We start from the raw sequence: 21,758 nt of genomic DNA, 5'->3' as shown, positions 1-21,758 counted from the left end.
AAAACACTTTTACAGTCCTTGTTTCATTCTTGGTATCAGAAAGTAATGAAGAATCCTTTTATCCAACCATGTATATATATATATATATATATATCATCAATTGACACCTCTATTAAATGACTAATTATTCATATTAGATTAAATAAATTTTTAGTTATTATTACTAATAAAATATACTGAACTAACTTTGCATTCAATAACTTTTTTGATGTAATTCTCCATATTTTTCAATGTTATATATTTTAAATGATTGTATTAAATTAGTATTAAAAGTGTTGGCAACAGGATATATTCCTAATGGCTAAATAAATATAATTGTAATTGATTTTTGTTCAAAAAGTAACTAAAAATTATTAATTAGTTACTAATTTGATTTTGTATTTACAGTAGACCCCCTATAACACGGTAGATACGTTCCGTGTTATATGAATTCCGTGTTGTACGAGTCACTTAGATACGTGAGCCAATCACAGCTCGGCACGTGTGCAGTTTAGGGGCTACGGCTGTTTGAAAGGTTTTCTTCCATAAAATTAACCGATTCTAGACTAATTTGTCTCAACATTTCCAAAATACGTATAATTTTTTGGGAATAATCCATATAAACTATGCTATAAACAAAAAAATTGTAGGAATACTTACCGAGTACGCACTGTTTGAAGACGCCATTGTTTAAGCTTGTTTTCGTCACGGAGCGGCTCATCAAACGGTGGACGTGTTTCCCTATAAGTTATTCTTTCTGCAAAAAATTCACCGAACTTTGGAGACATCATTAATAGAAATATAATTTTCATGGCCATTGAATAATAAATGTTTTTTAGTAGGTCTGCTGCTCATTTAAACTCAAAGGTTTGTGCAATGTCCACTGTTGGTCCAGATTCGACCAATCCTGTCGAGACACAAGTTGGCCACGACAGTCTGTCTCATTCTTAAACCATGTTATACAAGCCTCTCTTAGCGTGTTATACGAACACGGTCGCAATTTTTCCACCATGTTATATGAATCCGTCTTACGTGTGCCTGTGTTATAGGGGGGTCTACTGTATATACACAGTACATGCTTGTTAAAGATTCTCTTTAAATATAATTGTAATTCAAATATGTTAACTGTCTTGTTTGTGTTACGAATGAAATATTTACAAGGGTGCTTGTTTGTTTTATTTATTTATATTCATCTCAATCTAGGCACTGTTAATAATGATCTGTCATCTTTTAATTTTTCTCTCTCTCATTAATTCCTGAAAATAAGCATTCAATTTGAAAGTACTAGAGTTCTTTTGTGAAAAGCAGTCTTGGGTATGTGTATATACACATTTAAAATTTAGATATGTACAGTACATAACTGAATACACATAAGATAACTGCATTGTTGAAAATAAGATAAAATCACCTAAGGAATCAGTGAAAAACAAAAATATTTTATAATACTAACATTTTCTTTCATCTGCAATGATCAAGTATTCTCAAATATAAACTGCATTGTTGATCGAGTAATATTTTCAGAAAATTTTCTGATATGTGGAATATTTCATTCAATAATAAATAAGAATTTTATATTTATAACTTTTTTTTGTATATTTCTTATGTTATACTTTTTTTTCCATAATATTCTCAAAGAACATTTATTATTATTCAATAAATCATCAATAAATATGTTAATAATAATATAAAATTTAGAGTATTACAAATTAGAGTTATGTTGTTATAAATAATTTTAAAATTTAAAATACATTTTACCTATATAATGATCTTTAAAAGTTTAACATATTTTTGATTATTACAATTTTTCTGTTAAAAATATTGCTAAATGTTAGCATTTTCTCAAGAATTTTTTAGTTATCAATTAAGGAATAGTTAATTGATAACTACAATTAGCAATCTTTAATGATAAAAAATAAAAACATTAATTTTATCATTTCAAGATTATCCATAGATAATATTTTGATCTATCTAAAGAAAATAGATATTTATTGATTGCTTTTTTCAGCGTGTGTGTTTCTTATAATACCAGCCTTTTTTAAGTTCTTGAAACTCGTTCGAGGGTCGTTATTCTAATGGTAAATTATTAAAAAAATATTATACAATTGTCAAAAATCACAGTCAAAATATCAGTGTACATTAGAAAATAATAAAAAAAAAATACATCCATTAAATGAAAAGATTCTTAAACACATCTTTTAATACGTTGTTCTATTCACTTTAATGAAAATCTAAATTAATACTGGAGATTTTTTCTGTATTAAAAAAACAGAAATAATTTACAAAATATTAGATTCTAATCATATTTTCTTCAATTATTTGCCATAGATATTTTTTCCTCTGTGTTTTTATTAATGTTTTGAAAGATAGCTTTCATTGTAAACCCATACAGTCGGTAACTGTAATCAAGCATGAAGCAGTTCTAAACTGAATAAATGAAGGTTTTTATTGATTTTTGTTTCATTACTTATTTCATTTAACAAACTCTTTCTAAATACATATTATGTACAGTATATTGTCATACTTGTATTAAGTATAGTTTTATATTATCTGGGTTTTTTTGTTATCTTGTCCAATCCATTTCCTGTTTAGGCTGGATAATTGAGACTTTATTTTATTTTAAATTGTTTTGTTTTGTGCTTTTTAATTACTCGTTATTAAATTCCATATATTTTGATTTAACGACCAAATTTGAAAACTTTATTAGATCATAAGTTTTGTTGTTATTGAAAAACAAAAGTGATTGTAAGTAATGTAAAAATGTCAGTGTTGCCAAACAGATATTTAATGATTAGATTTTTAGTCGAAATTAAACTCTTAGAATTTAATACAAAGAAAACTCTTGTGACTGCATTTGCTTGTAAGTGTTTAAAGGCTGAATTCTTTTATGTGAAGCTTACCTAATGGTGTCACAATGTGTATGGTCAGATTAAAAGAAAAAAAGCAAATGTGTAAATTCAATATAAACAGCTATTTTTGAACGTTTCTTTGCTGTTTGTAAACTAAATAGTTGACTAGTTATTTATAAATTCTAAAATATATATTGAAACTATAAATGCTAACAAATTTCTATCAATATTTGAAAAGTCTGTTCAAATAAAAAACAAGTTTTAATTAAAAATTACGGATGAGTTAATACAGTTAATTCATAATACAACAAAAGATTTGCTGTTTAAATTATAAAATAAGATGAACAGAATTGGAATAATAGATAAATTTTTAATTTTACACAATTTTAATAAATTATAATACAATCAAACCTTTAAAGTTTGTATATTTTAGTATGATAGAATATAATAACCCTGAATTTGTGTGCTTGCTTTAAATTTTATTTATTTTTCAGTTATTGGGAAATTCTCAAAAGGAATACGAAAAATGTGTCATTCATTACAGTGTGAAAAATCAACTAAAATATCGAGGAAATTTAGGTAAGGATAAATATTTATTGACTTATTTAATTACTAAAAATAAAAATAGTTTTAAACATAAGTTGTGTGTATTTGTATAATACATTCAAGTCTTATTATATCATTTTATCATGGTGTATTATGTGTATTAATTCTGTACTGCTATTACTTTGTATCTTAATTATTTTCTAATACTACATAAAGTATGTAGTCCCATTTTAATTTTTTAGTTCAGGAAGCCAAACATTTTAAGAAGTGAAATGTTTTCAATTAATCAAATAATCATTCTTAGGTCATCCAACTGATTCGTTTAATACAAACATACAAAATACATTCAACAAAATAAGATAAAGTAGAATGTAATTAAAATTCTATAGGATTTCTTGTGAATTTTTATGATAAAATCAGTGCGGTTTTTAATGAAAAATATCATTTTAAAAGTTGCATAAGTCTGTTTATAATTTAATGATGATGATAACAGATAACAAGATGATCTGTTTAAGTTTTACAAAACTTTTCATTCTTTTTCTAGCAAGTTTTCTTTAAATTGATTAGATAAGAGAACAAATGCTTTTGGCTATTTTGAATGGCCTTCTTCAGTTTCTACCTAAGGTAGAAATTGAATCAATTAAAGAAAACTTGCTAGAAAGAGAGTGAAAGGTTTTGTAAAACTTATTTAAACAAGTCCTAGCTTTCTGTGCATAGGATCTGTTTGATTTTATACAAATTTAGGATTTGTGATAAAAGAATTTGAATAATAATAAAAATATTAATTTTAAGCAGTATTTTATACTGTTTTCTTTACATTTTAATTTGTATTACTTTGGTTATTCTACTTTTAATCGTTATTACCATCTTACAATTTATATACGAGTATTTAATTATTTTGAAAATAGGTTTGTAGTAAAATTTATCTAACTTTTAACAAAGTAGACTGATATATTGAATAATATACAGTGATTTGACAATAATTATTTTTTTATGTATCCATTTATGTAAAAAATGTTTTTAAATTGATATTTGTTTCATATTTATTATAAGTCTTTGTTATGCTTAAATACATTCAAGACATCTTTAATTAAAATTATTAAGATATATTTTTATAATATTGTTCCTTGCAAAAGTAAATTTGTAAGAAAAGATTTAAAAATTTTTTTTATACTAAAATTGGATAGTAGAAAGTAAAATTAGATGCTAAATAACACACATTTGTTTTCGTTCAGTTCTTTTAATAGGCAGATTATATTTAAAATACAATTCTTCAACAATTTCTTTAGAATATTTGACAATATAGCTAAAGCAAAAATAATAATTAAAATCAATAGGAAAAACTGAAGGAATATGATACAACATTTATTGTTTGTGTACTCATTACTGTTAGTTACAAATTATTTTTATGTATACATCACATGTTTACATTTCATTGATTTAAAAAATTTTCTTCAATTTATTGCTTTAAACAACAGCAACACACAATGCCGGGTTATATTAAATAACGTACTCTCTGAATCGACGACCAGTGTGTGACGAAAAAACACAAAAGAGAAAGTCCACCACTAACATTTTTGAACTCTGCCGAGGAGTTCTTCGGGGATTAAACGGAATTTCTGGAACATAAAACATTTGGATTACGATTAGTGGTGAACTTTTTTGTCACACACCGGTCATCAGTTTGGAGAGTACATAATTTGTTGCTTTTATTTCTACCCTTTTCATATTTTGCCACACTGTTGTTTATTTATTAGTTTCTTTTCATTTTTGTTCATTTTAGAAATTATCCAATTAGATATCTGTCATCAGAGTTTTAGTGAATTTATCATTTGTTATTGTTAAGTTGGACTAAACCCAGCTTAAAATCTTGTTTGGTTTCTCAGATATTTGCAGTTTCCAGTCAGTCACTAAACAGCTGCATTTTATTTTTTAATAAGTGGTAATAAAGTTTATATTTAATTATTGATCTTTTCTTTATTTTAAATTCTTTTTAGTTTTATATATTTTTCAACCTAAAATTTAAAAATTTATTAGTGCATTTTGTTTTTTAATTAAAAAGAGAAAAAAATAGTTCTATTTTGTTCTTTAAAGTAATCTGATTTGCTTTGCTTATTCATACTAGAAAATTTGTTTCAAGAATAATGAATTTGTTAATGAAGAATTAACTAATTTGGAATAATGTTAAAAGACTAACATTTAAATAAATTAGTTTTTGTATCGATTAACTTAATTAATGATTATGAAGTCATTAAAAGTTAGACATTATAAAAAAAACTTTTAAATGCACTTACATTAAACTGAGAATAGATTCATCTTGTGAATTGTAAACCTTATAAATATATCTGCATTAGAGTAATTATATCTGTAGAAATGTTCAACTGCTTACATTATATTCCAAAATAAAGACAACAGGAAATGGAAATTAGTTTGTCATTAATGCTGTTTTTTTTCTTCCAGTAAGAATTAGTTTTGCTTTAAAGATGATTATATCTTTAATTTTCTCTTAAATTCATTTATGATAAATTTATTTTTTACTTTAATTTTCTTTTTATGTTGATTGTAACAAATGAAAACGTAAAAATGTAAATTAAAAATTGAACTGTATTCTGACATTGTACTAATTGCTAATCAACACTTAATCTATGAAGTAACATCAAATGGACTAACATAGAACTTACAAGCTTTTATTTTAAAATTACTTTTTTCTTACCCAGAAATTAATTTTTGATATTTCTCAAGATACAATATTTAATTTTAGCTATTTGTTCCAAGAATTTTGTCAGATGGAACTAGTTGTTTCTTTTACCTAGCTGGTGTGCAGAGAGTGGAAGCATTTCATTTCATTTCAAAATGTTTCATTGTAATCACTTGATAACTTTTATTTACAATAAATAGGAATACATTGAATTAATAATATTTTTTTGAGCTCACTTTTAGCATATGTTTTTCTCTCCAAAACTATTTGCATATTTCATAAATATTTATTAGTCTCGGTGAATGAGTTAACTCTTCTAGAGAATTAGCAGTATTGCATTACCACAGATATTTTTAAGACAATGAAAGTACTATTTTAATGAAGGAAAAACATAATGCTTATATTCTTGTCACTAAGAGAGCAGCCTGATTCAAGTCTACAAATTTCAGCATAAATTATCTTTAAAATTTAAAATTATTTTATCACTGGTATAATTACAGTTTAGTGCCTTGGTGACACTAAACCATAATCTACCACTGATAAAATAAAAATAGAATTCTTAACAAGCAGATGTATAAATTGGTGACACAATGTGTCAAATGTAGAGATGCCATGAACCTACCATGCAAGGTTTATGGCTTAGCACATTTCTAAATCTATACTCTATAGTATTTCTTATGTCATAGTATAGTTACTATCTTGCTATGTCATAAGAAATATTTAAATTTTAACATTTATTTATAATGGACTCAAGAGAGAACATACAAAGCCTAAATAAATAAATCTATCTCTTGAGATGAACATTTTAGAGATTTTGTTAGATTTGCTTTTGAAAAATATAATGTTTGTAATTTAGATAATGATATGAATACTTAAAATGTATGCATCATGGCTACTTTATTGCACAAATCAATTAATAATTAATTAATTACTAAATAGATACTTTATTATATCTGAAAATTTTATTTAAATAAAACAGATATAATAAAGTAATTAAACTATTTATATTTGATATTTTTGTTTTATATCTATTTGGATTCAAATGTCTAACATGTTAAGTTATATTAAAATGACATATCTATAATTTTGTTCTCCATTTAATAATGGACATTTGTAAACACTGTATCAGAGATAACTGACTCCATACCTGAAAAAACTAAGCATAAAAATGTTTGAAAGTATGGAAAATGTTTAAACTTTCAATGCTTCGTTAATGTTCATTTGCAACTATTTATTAATTTGTTTGTTCTGAATGTAGTTCGTCATGTCAAGAAAGAAGAAAGGAGCTATTATGAAGAATTATTAAGATACAGTAGGGAACATTTAATGTTATATCCATACCATTTATCAGATTTTATTGTAACCAGAATGAGGTTAACACCTTTTCAATATTATATATCTATCATGCAAGTAAGAATTGAATTATCTAATTAATTTTTTTTAAATCTTATAAAATACAAAATTAATTATTTTTTTAATTTTAAAAGAACCTGATGGAGCAAGAGAAAAGTTATGATGCACTTCCAAATTTTACAGCTGCAGACTGTAAGTCCATTATTATTATTATTATTATTATTATTATTATGTTAAGTGAGATATACTCGGTTAACACCGGTGGCTGCGTACTATGCCGGACCAAAGTCAAGGCATAGTAACCAAGACAGAAATTAAAGAAGTGTATCAGTGTGTGTGTCTGTATTCAGGAATTTTCTCACAATATGACATGTATTTAATATAGTGGCTTTCTGCAGTGTGATGTATGTGTTTCTATTCAATTCCAATGTGCCCAGGCTTTTGTGTAATATGTGTGGTATGACACCTGTAGAGGAGAGAACAACAGGTACAATAAGCACCCTATCCATCCTCCACAGATGCCTTATTTCCTGGGCGAGTTCTGTGTACTTGCTAATTTTTTCAGTGCTTGCGTTTTGTATATTGTGAGTGTTTGGAATGGATATGTCTATAATGTATGTGATTTTATTGTGTTTGTCAATGAGTGTGATGTCTGGTCTGTTGTGGTAAATTGTTTTATCTGTGATTATGGCTCTGTCGTAGTACATTTTGTGCGTGTTGTTTTCCAATACTGTCTGTGGAATGTATTTGTAGTATGGTTGTGGATGTCTACTAATTTGTGTTTCTTTGCAAGCTCTTGGTGTATTATATTTGCTACTTGATTATGTCTGTGTAAATAATCTGTCTGTGCCAAGAGCTTGCAACCAGACGTGATATGTTGTATAGTTTCTGGCATGACATGACATTTTCTGCATGTGTCATTTGTGAGTGTTGCATCTTTGAGTATGTGTTTTCTGTAGTTTTTAGTATTTATGACCTGATCCTGTATGGCAATCATGAATCCTTCCGTCTCCCCAAAGAGGCATCCCCGAGCTAACCAGCTGTTTGACGCAGTTTTGTCAACAAAATCATGGGCCAGATCATAAGGATGCCTGCCATGGAGTGCCTTTTGAGCCCACAATTGCTTAATGGTGTCTATGCTTTTTATATGTTGTGTTGTGTCCATATGTTGTGAGTATAAGTTTAATGGTGTGTTATTCGAGTCTGCTAGAGTTACTGCTTTATGTAATTGTGATGTTTCTTGTTTTTTGTAGAAAAACTCTCGCAGTGACTGTATTTGTTTGTAGTGAAGGTTAACTATGTCAATCAGGCCACGTCCGCCATCTTTACGTGGAAGGGTTAGTCTTTCTATAGCAGATTTAGGATGATGTTGTTTATGCTTAGTAAGTGTAGTTCTTGTTTTCCTTTGGAGTTGCTCAAGATCTGTGTGAGTCCAATGTATAACTCCAAAAGAATATGTGAGTACTGGGATGACATATGTGTTTATTGCTTTAACTGTGTGTTTTGCATTTAACTGTGTTCTGAGAATAGCATTGAACCTACTTTGGTATTCTTTAATTAATCTTTGCTTTATTTGTGCATGTTCTGTTAGTTTGGCCTGTTGGAATCCTAAATACTTGTAGAACTCGCCCTCTTCCATGGATTCAATAACGTCTCCATTTCCAAGTGCAAAATCTTCTTTCTTCAGGATTCCTTTTTCTATGTGAAGTGTTTTGCATTTATCTAGGCCAAATTTCATTTGTATGTCCTTGGTGTATGAATGTGTGATTTGTAGGAGTTGATGAAGTTGTTTTTGTGTGGATGCATAAAGTTTTATGTCATCCATGTACATGAGATGTGACAGTGTATACTGTGTTGTTTTTTCGTGTCTGATATTGTAACCATATTGCGTGTTGTTTAACATGTTGGATAATGGGTTCAGGGCTAAGCAGAACCAGAGAGGACTCAAGGAATCTCCTTGAAAAATTCCTCGCCTAATAAAAATTTGGTTTGTTTGTATGGAAGTGTTATGGGCCCTGAGATGTAGTGTTGTTCTCCAGTGCTGCATAGTGTTTTGAAAGAATGCAATGAGTGATGGATGTATTTTGTACATGTGTAGGATATGTAGCAGCCAACTGTGTGGAACACTGTCGAATGCTTTTCTGTAGTCTATATATGCCATGTGTATGTTTCTGTGTTGTCTGTGTGCTTGCCGTAGAATGACTGAATCTATGAGTAACTGTTCTTTGCATCCCCTGTGGTTTCTACGACAACCTTTTTGTTGTTCTGTTAGAATGTCGTGTTCTTCAACATGTTTGTATATTTTGTTTGCAATACAGGATGTCAATAATTTGTAGAGTGTTGGAAGACATGTAATTGGTCTGTATTGTGTGGGGTCTGTGGTATTGTTGTTTTTAGGTTTCATTATATTATTATTATGTTGGGTTAAGTTAGATATACTCGGTTAACACCGGTGGCTAAGTACTATGCCGGACCAAAGTCAAGGCATAGTAACCAAAACAGAAATTAAAGAAGTGTATCAGTGTGTGTGTCTGTATTCAGGAATTTTCTCACAATATGACATGTATTCAATATAGTGGCCTTCTGTAGAGTGATGTATGTGTTTCTATTCAATTCTAATGTGCCCAGGCTTTTGTGTAGTGTGTGTGGTATGACACCTGTAGAGGAGAGAACAACAGGTACAATAAGCACCCTATCCATCCTCCACAGATGCCTTATTTCCTGGGCGAGTTCTGTGTACTTGCTAATTTTTTCAGTGCATGCGTTTTGTATATTGTGAGTGTTTGGAATGGATATGTCTATAATGTATGTGATTTTATTGTGTTTGTCAATGAGTGTGATGTCTGGTCTGTTGTGGTAAATTGTTTTATCTGTGATTATGGCTCTGTCGTAGTACATTTTGTGCGTGTTGTTTTCCAATACTGTCTGTGGAATGTATTTGTAGTATGGTTCGTGGATGTCTGCTAATTTGTGTTTCTTTGCAAGCTCTTGGTGTATTATATTTGCTACTTGGTTATGTCTGTGTAAATAATCTGTCTGTGCCAAGAGCTTGCAACCAGAGGTGATGTGTTGTATAGTTTCTGGCATGATGTGACATTTTCTGCATGTGTCATTTGTGAGTGTTGCATCTTTGAGTATGTGTTTTCTGTAGTTTTTAGTATTTATGACCTGATCCTGTATGGCAATCATGAATCCTTCCGTCTCCCCAAAGAGGCATCCCCGAGCTAACCAGCTGTTTGACGCAGTTTTGTCAACAAAATCCTGGGCCAGATCGTAAGGATGCCTGCCATGGAGTGCCTTTCGAGCCCACGATTGCTTAATGGTGTCTATGCTTTTTATATGTTGTGTTGTGTCCATATGATGTGAGTGTAAGTTTAATGGTGTGTTATTTGAGTCTGCTAGAGTTACTGCTTTATGTAATTGTGATGTTTCTTGTTTTTTGTAGAAAAACTCTCGCAGTGACTGTATTTGTTTGTAGTGAAGGTTAACTATGTCAATCAGGCCACGTCCGCCATCTTTACGTGGAAGGGTTAATCTTTCTGTGGCAGATTTAGGATGATGTTGTTTATGCTTAGTAAGTGTTGTTCTTGTTTTCCTTTGGAGTTGCTCAAGATCAGTGTGAGTCCAATGTATAACTCCAAAAGAATATGTGAGTACTGGGATGACATATGTGTTTATTGCTTTAACTGTGTGTTTTGCATTTAATTGTGTTCTGAGAATAGCATTTAACCTACTTTGGTATTCTTTAATTAATCTTTGCTTTATTTGTGTATGTTCTGTTAGTTTGGCCTGTTGGAATCCTAAATACTTGTAGAACTCGCCCTCTTCCATGGATTCAATAATGTCTCCATTTCCAAGTGCAAAATCTTCTTTCTTCAGGATTCCTTTTTCTATGTGAAGTGTTTTGCATTTATCTAGGCCAAATTTCATTTGTATGTCCTTGGTGTATGAATGTGTGATTTGTAGGAGTTGATGAAGTTGTTTTTGTGTGGATGCATAAAGTTTTATGTCATCCATGTACATGAGATGTGACAGTGTAAACTGTGTTGTTTTTTCGTGTCTGATATTGTAACCATATTGCGTGTTGTTTAACATGTTGGATAATGGGTTCAGGGCTAAGCAGAACCAGAGAGGACTCAAGGAATCTCCTTGAAATATTCCTCGCCTAATAAAAATTTGGTTTGTTTGTATGGAAGTGTTACTAACCCTGAGATGTAGTGTTGTTCTCCAGTGCTGCATAGTGTTTTGAAAGAATGCAATGAGTGATGGATGTATTTTGTACATGTGTAGAATATGTAGCAGCCAACTGTGTGGAACACTGTCGAATGCTTTTCTGTAGTCTATATATGCCATGTGTATGTTTCTGTGTTGTCTGTGTGCTTGCCGTAGAATGACTGAATCTATGAGTAACTGTTCTTTGCATCCCCTGTGGTTTCTACGACAACCTTTTTGCTGTTCTGTTAGAATGTCGTGTTCTTCAACGTGTTTGTATATTTTGTTTGCGATACAGGATGTCAATAATTTGTAGAGTGTTGGAAGACATGTAATTGGTCTGTATTGTGTGGGGTCTGTGGTATTGTTGTTTTTAGGTTTCATGTAGGTGATGCCCTGGGTAAGAAAATTTGGCATGTCTTGTGGATTGATGATGATGTGTGTTAGATGTTTAGCTAGTTCCTGGTGCAGTGATGTAAACTTTTTGTACCAGAAATTGTGAATGTTGTCTACACCAGGTGTCTTCCAGTTGTGTGTTCTGTTAACAGTGTATTGGAAATCATGTATGTTTATTTCAGCACAGGGCATAGTTGGTATGTTGTGCAAGTTTCTGTTCTCCTCCTCGATCCAGCCTGCATCAGCATTATGCGTGACAGCACTGGACCAAAGAGAAGACCAATATGTTGTGAGTTCTTCTTCTGTTGGTGTGCCACTGTGCTGTGTAACAGTGTTTGCTTTGTTATTGATTTGTCTGTAAAAGAGTTTTTCATTGTTTGTAAATAATTTATTTTGTTGTTTTCGTAGTGTACATGTTTTGTATCGTTTGAGTCTACGTGCTTTGGCAGCAAGTTTTTGTTTTAGTGTATCAATGTATTCTGTAATGTGTGTGTTGTGATGTTCATGTTTTGTGTGTGTTTTTATTTTCTTGAAAATGTTTTTGAGCTGTTTCCTTAATTTGGGTGTTATGTTGTTTTTAGCGTATTGTGTCAGCTTGCCTAATTGCTGTCTAATGTCATTTATTTGTATTTCTATTCTTCTCTGCCAGGCAGGCTTGTGATAGAATTTTGTTTTCTGTGTGTTTGTCTGTGATTGTACTTTCAGCCCATGGTGTGTCACTACTGTGACTGCTCCAGCATAAACTAATGTATGAATGTCTGCGAGTGTAGAAATTGAATGAATGTAGTGTGGTAGTAAGTGAGTGTTTACGTAATTTAGTGTTTTTCCTACTTCCTTTGACGTGTTGATTTTTGGTATTCGTGGTCGTTGTGTGGGATCTGTGCCTGTATATTTAGTGAGTGTTTCCTGAAATATAAGTGAGAGCGTATTAACTAAATCTATGTCTATGTTATCAGTGATGGATGAGGAAATGTCTGTAGTATCATTAGTGGTAATTGTTGTATGTGTGTTATTATCAATGCTTGTTGCTGGATTATCCTGACAGGTTACATGATCTTCATTAATGTTAGATGTTTCTGTCTGTTGATGTATTTGATCAGCAACCTGTTGTTTGATAAGTTCAAGTGTTGTTTGTGGAATAAGGTTGTTGTGTATAATTGTTCTTTTTTGATCAACAACCCTTTGTTCGGTGACAGTGAGATGAGGATACTGTTGTGTGAATCTATGGTGTAGTTGTTGTCTGTATGCTGTCATGTTTGTTTCGAGTTTTGTGATGGTGTAATAAGTACGGATGATAAACTCGTTCATTTCTACTGTCCATTTCATCCGTTGGCGTGGTTTTCCAGCCTTTGTGGTCTGTGGATGCATTGCCACAGAAACACCAAGGCTGGGTTTGTTCCTCACATCTGTTGAGGGCATTGCAGTAGCCATGCTTGGGCCGGTGCTGCTTTCGCCACCGGTAACCAAGGGAGACTGTGACCTATTTTTCGAACGTGAGCCTCTGCCTAACCCACGAACGCGGACCTTGTTAACCCGGGCGACGTCCGAGCCGGTATCACACTTTGATCTAGTTATTACCATGATGAATATCTCCACAGAATGTGGGCGTGGTCACTCTTAGCTTCATTTCTCCCCATAGACCTTACTGGCATGGGTGTCCCTACCAGGAGCTTATGCTCCAGCCTGCATTGCCCTATGGATCAGTAAAATTACTGGGCTCTCCCACCACGACCAGGTGGTGACCACGGGAGAGTTATTATTATTATTATTATGTTGGGTTTAGTGGGTTATACTCGGTTGACACCAGTGGCTGTGTACTATGCTGGACCAGAGTCAAGGCATAGCAACCAAAACAAAACTAAAATTAAATAAGTGTGTCTGTGTCTGTATTCAGGAATTTTCTAACAATGTGGAATGTATTCAATATAGTGGCCTTCTGTAGTGTGATGTATGTATTTCTATTCGATTCTTCTGTTCCCAAGCTTTTGTGTAGTGTGTGTGGTATCACACCTGTAGAGGAGAAAACAACAGGTACTGTACAATAAGCACCTTATCCATCCTCCACAGATGCCTTATTTCCTGGGCGAGTTCTGTGTACTTGCTGATTTTTTCAGTGCATGTGTTTTGTATATTGTGAGTGTTTGGAATGGATATGTCTATAATGTATGTGATTTTATTGTGTTTGTCAATGAGTGTGATGTCTGGTCTGTTGTGTTAAATTGTTTCATCTGTGATTATGGCTCTGTCGTAGTACATTTTGTGTGTTGTTTTCCAATACTGTCTGTGGGATGTATTTGTAGTATGGTTTGTGGATGTCTAATAATTTGTGTTTCTTTGCAAGCTCTTGGTGTATTATATTTGCTCCTTGATTATGTCTGTGTAAATAATCTGTCTGTGCCAAGAGCTTGCAATCAAAGTGATATGTTGTATAGTTTCTGGCATGATGTGACATTTTCTGCATGTGTCATTTGTGAGTGTTGTATCTCTGAGTATGTGTTTTCTGTAGTTTTTAGTATTTATGACCTGATCCTGTATGGCAATCATGAATCCTTCTGTCTCCCCAAAGAGGCATCCCCAATCTAACCAGCTGTTTGATGCAGTTTTGTCAACAAAATCCTGGGCCAGGTTGTAGGGATCCTACCATGGAGTGCCTTTTGAGCCCACGATTGCTTAATGGTGTCTATGCTTTTTATATGTTGTGTTGTGTCCATATGTTGCGAGTGTAAATTTAATGGTGTGTTTTTTGAGTCTGCTAGTTACTGCTTTATGTAACTGATGTTTCTTGTTTTTTGTAGAAAAACTCTTGCAGTGACTGTATTTGTTTGTAGTGAAGGTTAACTTTGTCAATCAGGCTATGTCCATCTTTACGTGGAAGGGTTAATCTTTCTATGGCGGATTTAGGATGATGTTTATGCTTAGTAAGTGTTGTTCCTGTTTTCCTTTGGAGTTGCTCGAGATCTGTGTGAGTCCAATGTATAACTCCAAAAGAATATGTGAGTACTGGGATGACATACGTGTTTATTGCTTTAACTGTGTGTTTTGCATTTAACTGTGTTCTGAGAATAGCATTGAACCTACTTTGGTATTCTTTAATTAATCTTTGCTTTATTTGTTAGGTGTTTAGCTAGTTCCTGGTGCATTGATGTAAACTTTTTGTACCAGAAATTGTGAATGTTGTGTACACCAGGTGTCTTCCAATTGTGTGTTCTGTTAACAGTGTATTGGGCATCATGTATGTTTATTTAAGCACAGGGCATAGTGGTATGTTGTAGTTTTTGTTCTCCTCCCTGATCCAGCCTGCATCATCATTGTGTGTGACAGCACTGGACCAAAGAGAAGACCAATATGTGAGTTCTTCTTCTGTTGGTGTGCCACTGTGCTGTGTATCAGTGTTTGTTTTGGTACTAATTTGTCTGTAAAAGAGTTTTTCATTGTTTGTAAATAACTTATTTGGTTGTTTTTGTAGTGTACAGTACATGTTTTGTATTGCTTGAGTCTATGTGGTCTGGCTGCGAGTTTTTGTTTTAGTGTATCAATGTATTCTGTAATGTGTGTTTTGATTTTCTTGAAAATGTTTTTGAGTTGTTTCTTTAATTTGGGTGTTAAGTTGTTTTTAGTGTATTTGTCAGCTTGCCTAATTGTTGTCTAATGTCATTTATTTTTGTTTCTATTCTCTGCTAGGCAGGCTTGTGATAGAATTGTGTTTTCTGTGTATCTGTCTGCGATTGTATTTTCAGTCCATGGTGTGTCACTACTGTGACTGCCCAGCATAAACTAATGTATGAATGTCTGAGAGTGTAGAAATTGAATGAATGTAGTGTGGTATCAAGTGAATGTTTACATAATTTAATGTTTTTCCTACTTGCTTTGATGTGTTGATTTTTGGTATTCATGGTCTTTGTGTAGGATCTGTGCTTGTATATTTAGTGAATGTTTCCTGAAATATAAGTGAGAACGTATTAACTAAATCTATGTCTATGTTATCAGTGGTGGATGAGGATGTGTCTGTAGTAGTTGTTGTGTGTGTGCACAACAACTACTACATGGTTACATGGTCTTCATTAATGTTAAATGTTTGTCTGTTGATGTATTTGATCAGCAACCTGTTTTTTGTGGGATAAGGTTGTTGTGTATAATTGTTCTTTTTCGATCAACAACCCTTTGTTTGGTGAGGATATTGTCGTATGAATCTATGGTGTAGTTGTTGTCTGTACGCTGTCATGTTTGTTTCAAGTCTTGTGATGGTGTAGTAAGTACGGATGATAAACTCGTTCATTTTTACTGTCCATTTCATCCGTTTGCGTGGTTTTCCAGCTTTTGTGGTCTGTGGATGCATTGTCACAGAAACACCAGGGCTGGGTTGGTTCCTCACATCTGTTGAGGGCATTACAGTAGCTATGCTTGGGCCAGTGCTGCTTACGCCACCGGTAACAAGGGAGACTGCAGCCTATTTTTCAAACATAAGCCTCTGCCTAACCCACATACGTGGACCTTGTTAACCCGGACGACGTCCGAGCCGGTATCACACTTTGATCTGGTTACTACCATGATAAATACTACTTTGCAGAATGTGGGTGTGGTCACTCTTAGCTTCATTTCTCCCCCTAGACTCCTTACTGGCATGGGTGTCCCTACCAGGAACTTGTGCTCCAGCCTGCATCGATTGCCCTATGGGTCAGTAAAATTACTGGGCTCTCCCACCACAACCAGGTGGTGACCACGGGAGAGTTATTATTATTATTATTATTTTAATACAGTTTAATATGTATGAAGTAGACATTTTTAAATTATACATTTAAAAAGTAAATTTATAATTTTGAAAATGTGATATGTCAACTATAAATAGATTAAAAAGATAACTATTTGGTAATCTGAACTACTGATTATTAATATACGCTTTAAAATATGCAAGATTATAAGAATTTTATATGGTATATCATTGTACCTTTATAATGTCATCATGCAAAGTGTAGCAAAAACATGTAAAGAATATTTCATAAACAGAGATGTAAATATGACAAATATTAAAAATATATTTTTTATAATGTTTATTCACAGATGAACACCACACAATGAGATTTCTCATAATATTTGATGTTTTGTTTTTATTTTATTCAACTTATTAATTTTATATTTTTGGTGAAGAATATTTATTAACTGAAAAATTTAGTTTGTTTTAAACATTATAGTTTTTCCTGATAAATTTTGCAAATGTTTGTTTGAAAATCATTGCTTTGCTGATTTTATTGGTATTTTATCAATATGGAAAAGTGCTTTTTGAAATTATAATTCTATCTTATATCATTATCTGTAGTCCATTGTTTCTAACAAATATTGTAATAACTTCTATGGACATTTGAAATGAAAGAAAAAAGTTATAAAAAGGAAAGTAGCAATGAAAGATACCTCAATTATAATGTTGAAATAAATTTCATTATTTTTGCTATCATTTCTTTCTTGTACATTGTTGAAACTAATGCAGAAGGTTGTTATGCAAATTTGTTACTTTTTAACTGGTTAAATATTTGTCAGTAAACTATCAATCAGTAGCAAGATTGAACTGATCAGTCAACTGAATTTTGTACTTATCAATTAAAAAAAATTCAGCATGAAGCTGTATAATTTTCCTGGCAAAAAAGTTAAAATTGTTTGGGGGTGCCATCTGTTTTGAGATTTTATTAAAAAACTTTTTATATTATTAATTAATTTATATAAAATGGCAAAAAACATAATTTTGAGGGTAGAGATGAGTTTTATAAAAAATTTCAAATGTTAGTAACAAGTAAAATCTTCATTAAGTCTGACTCCACTCATGATAACTCCTCTTATCCAAGAAAAAATGAAACTTAAATGACCCAAAATAAATGCCACGACCAATGTGAAGATAAAGACAAACAAAGAATACTAGCCCCGTTAAGATGGAGATTCTGTAAAACCCACCCCATCCACATCCCGGCAAATATGAGACATGCTAGAAAAAGCTAAACATGACACAAGACCTCTCTCTACTTTTAACCATTAAAATTTAATAGTATCAATCCCCCAATACACAAACCTCCCTGTGAAATTTCAGAAATTTTTGATAAAAGATAAAGGACTTATTATTAAACTTCAAAATTTGTGAACAAAATTATGCCCCTACATGTGCATATGCACACACTAACATCCATATATACAGAAAAACCACCCAAATATTTTTGTATTTCTTAACATTTCAAGGTCCTGAGTCCAAACTTGTGAAAATCTTGGTGGGTCATTTTTTGACCTGTTACCATACTTTCCATCTGTTATATATGAGCCACCCACTTGCCAAATTGATTAACTCCAAAAAACAAAAAGTAGGAAAATTGATAATATAAATTATTTTTAAAAATTTTTTTAAACTTTAAATTTAAATAAACATTATATTAAAACATAGCTTTAATGTAACGATATATAAAATTAGTTACACAAAAAGTGTAATAATAATAGTAAGGATTATATCAAGGATTTACAAATGTAGTTAATCGATTTGGCTTGAGAAAGGCTCATATAACAGTCGGGAAAGTAAAATTCAATACCTTAACAATAAATTTTTTTTAATATATGAATACTTTTTTAATAAATGTGCTTTTTTTTTTTAGGTCTTCGATTGTTAGGAATAGGAAGAAATCAATATATAGATTTAATGAATAAATGTAGATCTTCAAAGGTTAGTATTTTCTAATGTAATGTTATTGTAATGTGTTGTTATATTAATATTGTTGTAATATTGTAATTAGTTGAAAGTTTATTTCAAATTAAATACAAATGTATTTTTAAATATAAACTTTTGTAAATTTTAATTTCAAATTTTTATAAATTTACATAAATTTAAATTAAATATACACAATGTAATATGTTGATATAACAACATAATAATATATGATAGGTAATTATAATAACAGTATAACAAATATTATTAAATATGTATTTTACACTGAAAACAAATTTAAGTTTTTATAAGTATGAAATGAAAATACCAGTTTATTCAAGTATGAGATAGGGAAGTCAAACTGTTTATTATGTTTTTAATATTTTTTATATTTTATTACATCCTTAGAGGAAACTGTATAATGTAAAAAATTCTATTACACAAAGGCTGAAAATACTTCAGATACTTCACAGTTCTTTTCATGATTTTTGTACATTGTGTAAATTTCATAAAATCTGTGATCTAATTTTTGTTTTAAGGAGACAAAAAAAATTCAATTGGAATAAATCAGATTTTTCTCTAACATTCTTTATATAAAAATAATTTTTGTACTAAGATTACAGTAGATTAGAAGAAATAATTTAATGTGTACTGTAATACAAGTATATCATAGTACATACATATTAAACAATAACACTTCCTTTATTTGTTATTTAGCAAATAAAGTAATTGCTAGCCCAACACTTACTTGGCTCCTCTTCAGATTTGACATATTTGGCATTGGTTGGTATAAACAGATGTGCTCAAAATGCAATATTAATAAAAAAAAAACATTTTAGAATTGTCTTCTTTGTAAGTAATCAGTTTTGTGTTAAATTGGTCTGATGAAAACCAATGTCCTTATGTGTCTTTTCTCATATAAGATTAATTTAAGGTTACAGGTAAGATTAAGACAACAATTAAATACTTAACATTGATTCAGCCAATATAATAAGTGAACAAGCTATCAATATTTGGTTTACATGACAAACACACACACACACACACACATTTTGATTAGCAGTTACTTTTTTCTGTCTTATGGATGCTAAGAAGTCCTTTTTTCATATGTATTATGGATTAAGCTGACAATAGAATAACTAGGTAGTGATGTATTTAGATAAGAATTACCTATAAAAGATTGAGGATGTATTTTTGATTTAAAACGAGGTCTCATAACATGGCATGATAATTTAATTATGTTGGTCATCTTGTGTCCTGAGATTCATGACAATAATCTAAACTTTCTCATTTATAGAAAATTGATATAATGTTGCCATATGCATTTGATGAAAAAATGAACTAAATGTTACAGATTATGTTAATGGTTAAAATTCACAAGAATAGAAGAAATACTAAAAAGAAAGTTAAAAGTGTTGCCACATTTTTTTCTTTTCACAAGTCAGAAACACAACAAATCCTCATGGTGGAGCCAACTGTTATCTTGAGGTTCTCATCTTCCTCAATATGCAAAACTTGTTTGAAAAAATTTCTCTGGAGGTTATACAACTGTAAGAAAATTGTTTTTTTTTTATGGCAATTATGTTAATGTTTATGTTTGGTTTAGTTATATGTATAAATGTACGTGAACATAAACATTTGCATTTAAGTTTTTTACCATTCTCTCTTTATTGTCTCATATTTTATTTAGAGATTGTAGATTTTATTTTAGTACTATTTTCTCTCAATAATTCTTTGTTCAGAATATTTGTTATTTATAAAATAGTCAAATTTTTCTCACTTATGCTGAAATTTCTTTTAAGTGTGTTTTATTTTCTTTAATAACTTTATTTATTGTTTACCTTTATCACCAAATCAATTATTGAAATGGCATAAATATTTGAGTATAGCATTGGCTCTGTTTAAATATTCATATGACTACAATCATTTTTAAAAATTGTAGTTAAATCTAAGTGCATGATGGTGATATTCTGAAAATATTAAGAATAAATAATTTAACTTTATCTCAAATGTTTGAAAAAAATTATATATCAAGTAAGTGTTTAAAATGCCAATTCAGCTTTTTTATTAAATAGAAATAATGTGATAAAAAAATTGTGTCTAATTTAATATTCAAAATTAATCAATAACTATATTAATCACATTGTGTAATATTTTTATTAGATTTGAACCAAATTTAATCATAATAATTATAAGATTTTGTTTTAAAATCTTTATAACATAGCTTAAGGTGCTAAATTCGTAAACTAAACTTCCTTTATTTGGATATTTTTTATCTACAAATCATGATTGCATTGGAAGCTTTTTAGTTAGGTTAATGATATTTTCTGTCCCTATCATTATTATTCAATATTTTTTAATTGCTATTATCCATTTTCATTTAATCTTCTTTAAAGTTTTATTTTGGTATTGAGATATATGTTTAGCCAGTTTTTAATTATTCTTCTACATTAAATTCCAAATTATCTTAAATTTACCTTATTAGTAACAAAAATACATGTTTATTACATATTAAATATTTATGCTCAGCTTTTCTTCAAGAATGTCTTTGGATATTTCTTTTTATTGTTTTTCTTATTTGTTTAGTATGATTATTATTACATCTATATTTTAATTTTGATCTATTATGTTTCCATTGATTGTACAGTACATGTTATCAAAATAACAGCAAATAATGAGTTTTATAATATTTATCTGACAATTATTTACTGTATTTCTTTTTCATTATGGAAATTTTAAAAAAATAGAAAGACAAGTTAAACAGTTTATATTTTTAAACTTTCAAAATGTCTGTAACTTATTCATCTCCACATATTAGTAATTGTGATTGCAGGGTCGGTATCACAGAGCACCATGTCAGGACTGACACCACTGTGTCTTAAGCCTTGGTCACATCGTGCGATTTTCAGCCGTGCAGGTGACTTCGACTGCGACGGCTGTTTCCGTCAACTAGTAAAAACCCCCTTTGAAAACTGGTGCAACTGCAACCGCAACTAGAAACAAAAAGTTTGTTCTACTCGCAATGATTGCAAACGCACATCCAATCAGAAAACGC

The 21,758-nt window shown here is 30.6% G+C and overlaps 1 protein-coding gene across 2 annotated transcripts in view; it reads left to right on the top strand.

The window, feature by feature from the left end:
* The window catches only part of LOC136970631 (protein FAM91A1), a 103,297-nt gene that overhangs the window by 4,997 nt on the left and 76,542 nt on the right, over positions 1 to 21,758 (top strand). For both annotated transcript variants that reach the window (XM_067265078.1, XM_067265079.1), the window contains exons 2-5: positions 3,320 to 3,404; positions 7,328 to 7,479; positions 7,557 to 7,614; positions 18,654 to 18,721. In XM_067265078.1, the coding sequence (XP_067121179.1) occupies positions 3,320 to 3,404; positions 7,328 to 7,479; positions 7,557 to 7,614; positions 18,654 to 18,721 (363 nt within the window). The remainder of the gene's footprint in view (positions 1 to 3,319; positions 3,405 to 7,327; positions 7,480 to 7,556; positions 7,615 to 18,653; positions 18,722 to 21,758) is intronic.

This window comes from Centruroides vittatus, unplaced genomic scaffold (genome assembly GCF_030686945.1).
Source record: "Centruroides vittatus isolate TY-2023 unplaced genomic scaffold, ASM3068694v2 contig_2073, whole genome shotgun sequence".
Lineage (NCBI taxonomy): Eukaryota > Metazoa > Arthropoda > Arachnida > Scorpiones > Buthidae > Centruroides > Centruroides vittatus.
This window is presented reverse-complemented; position numbering and strand designations above follow the sequence as displayed.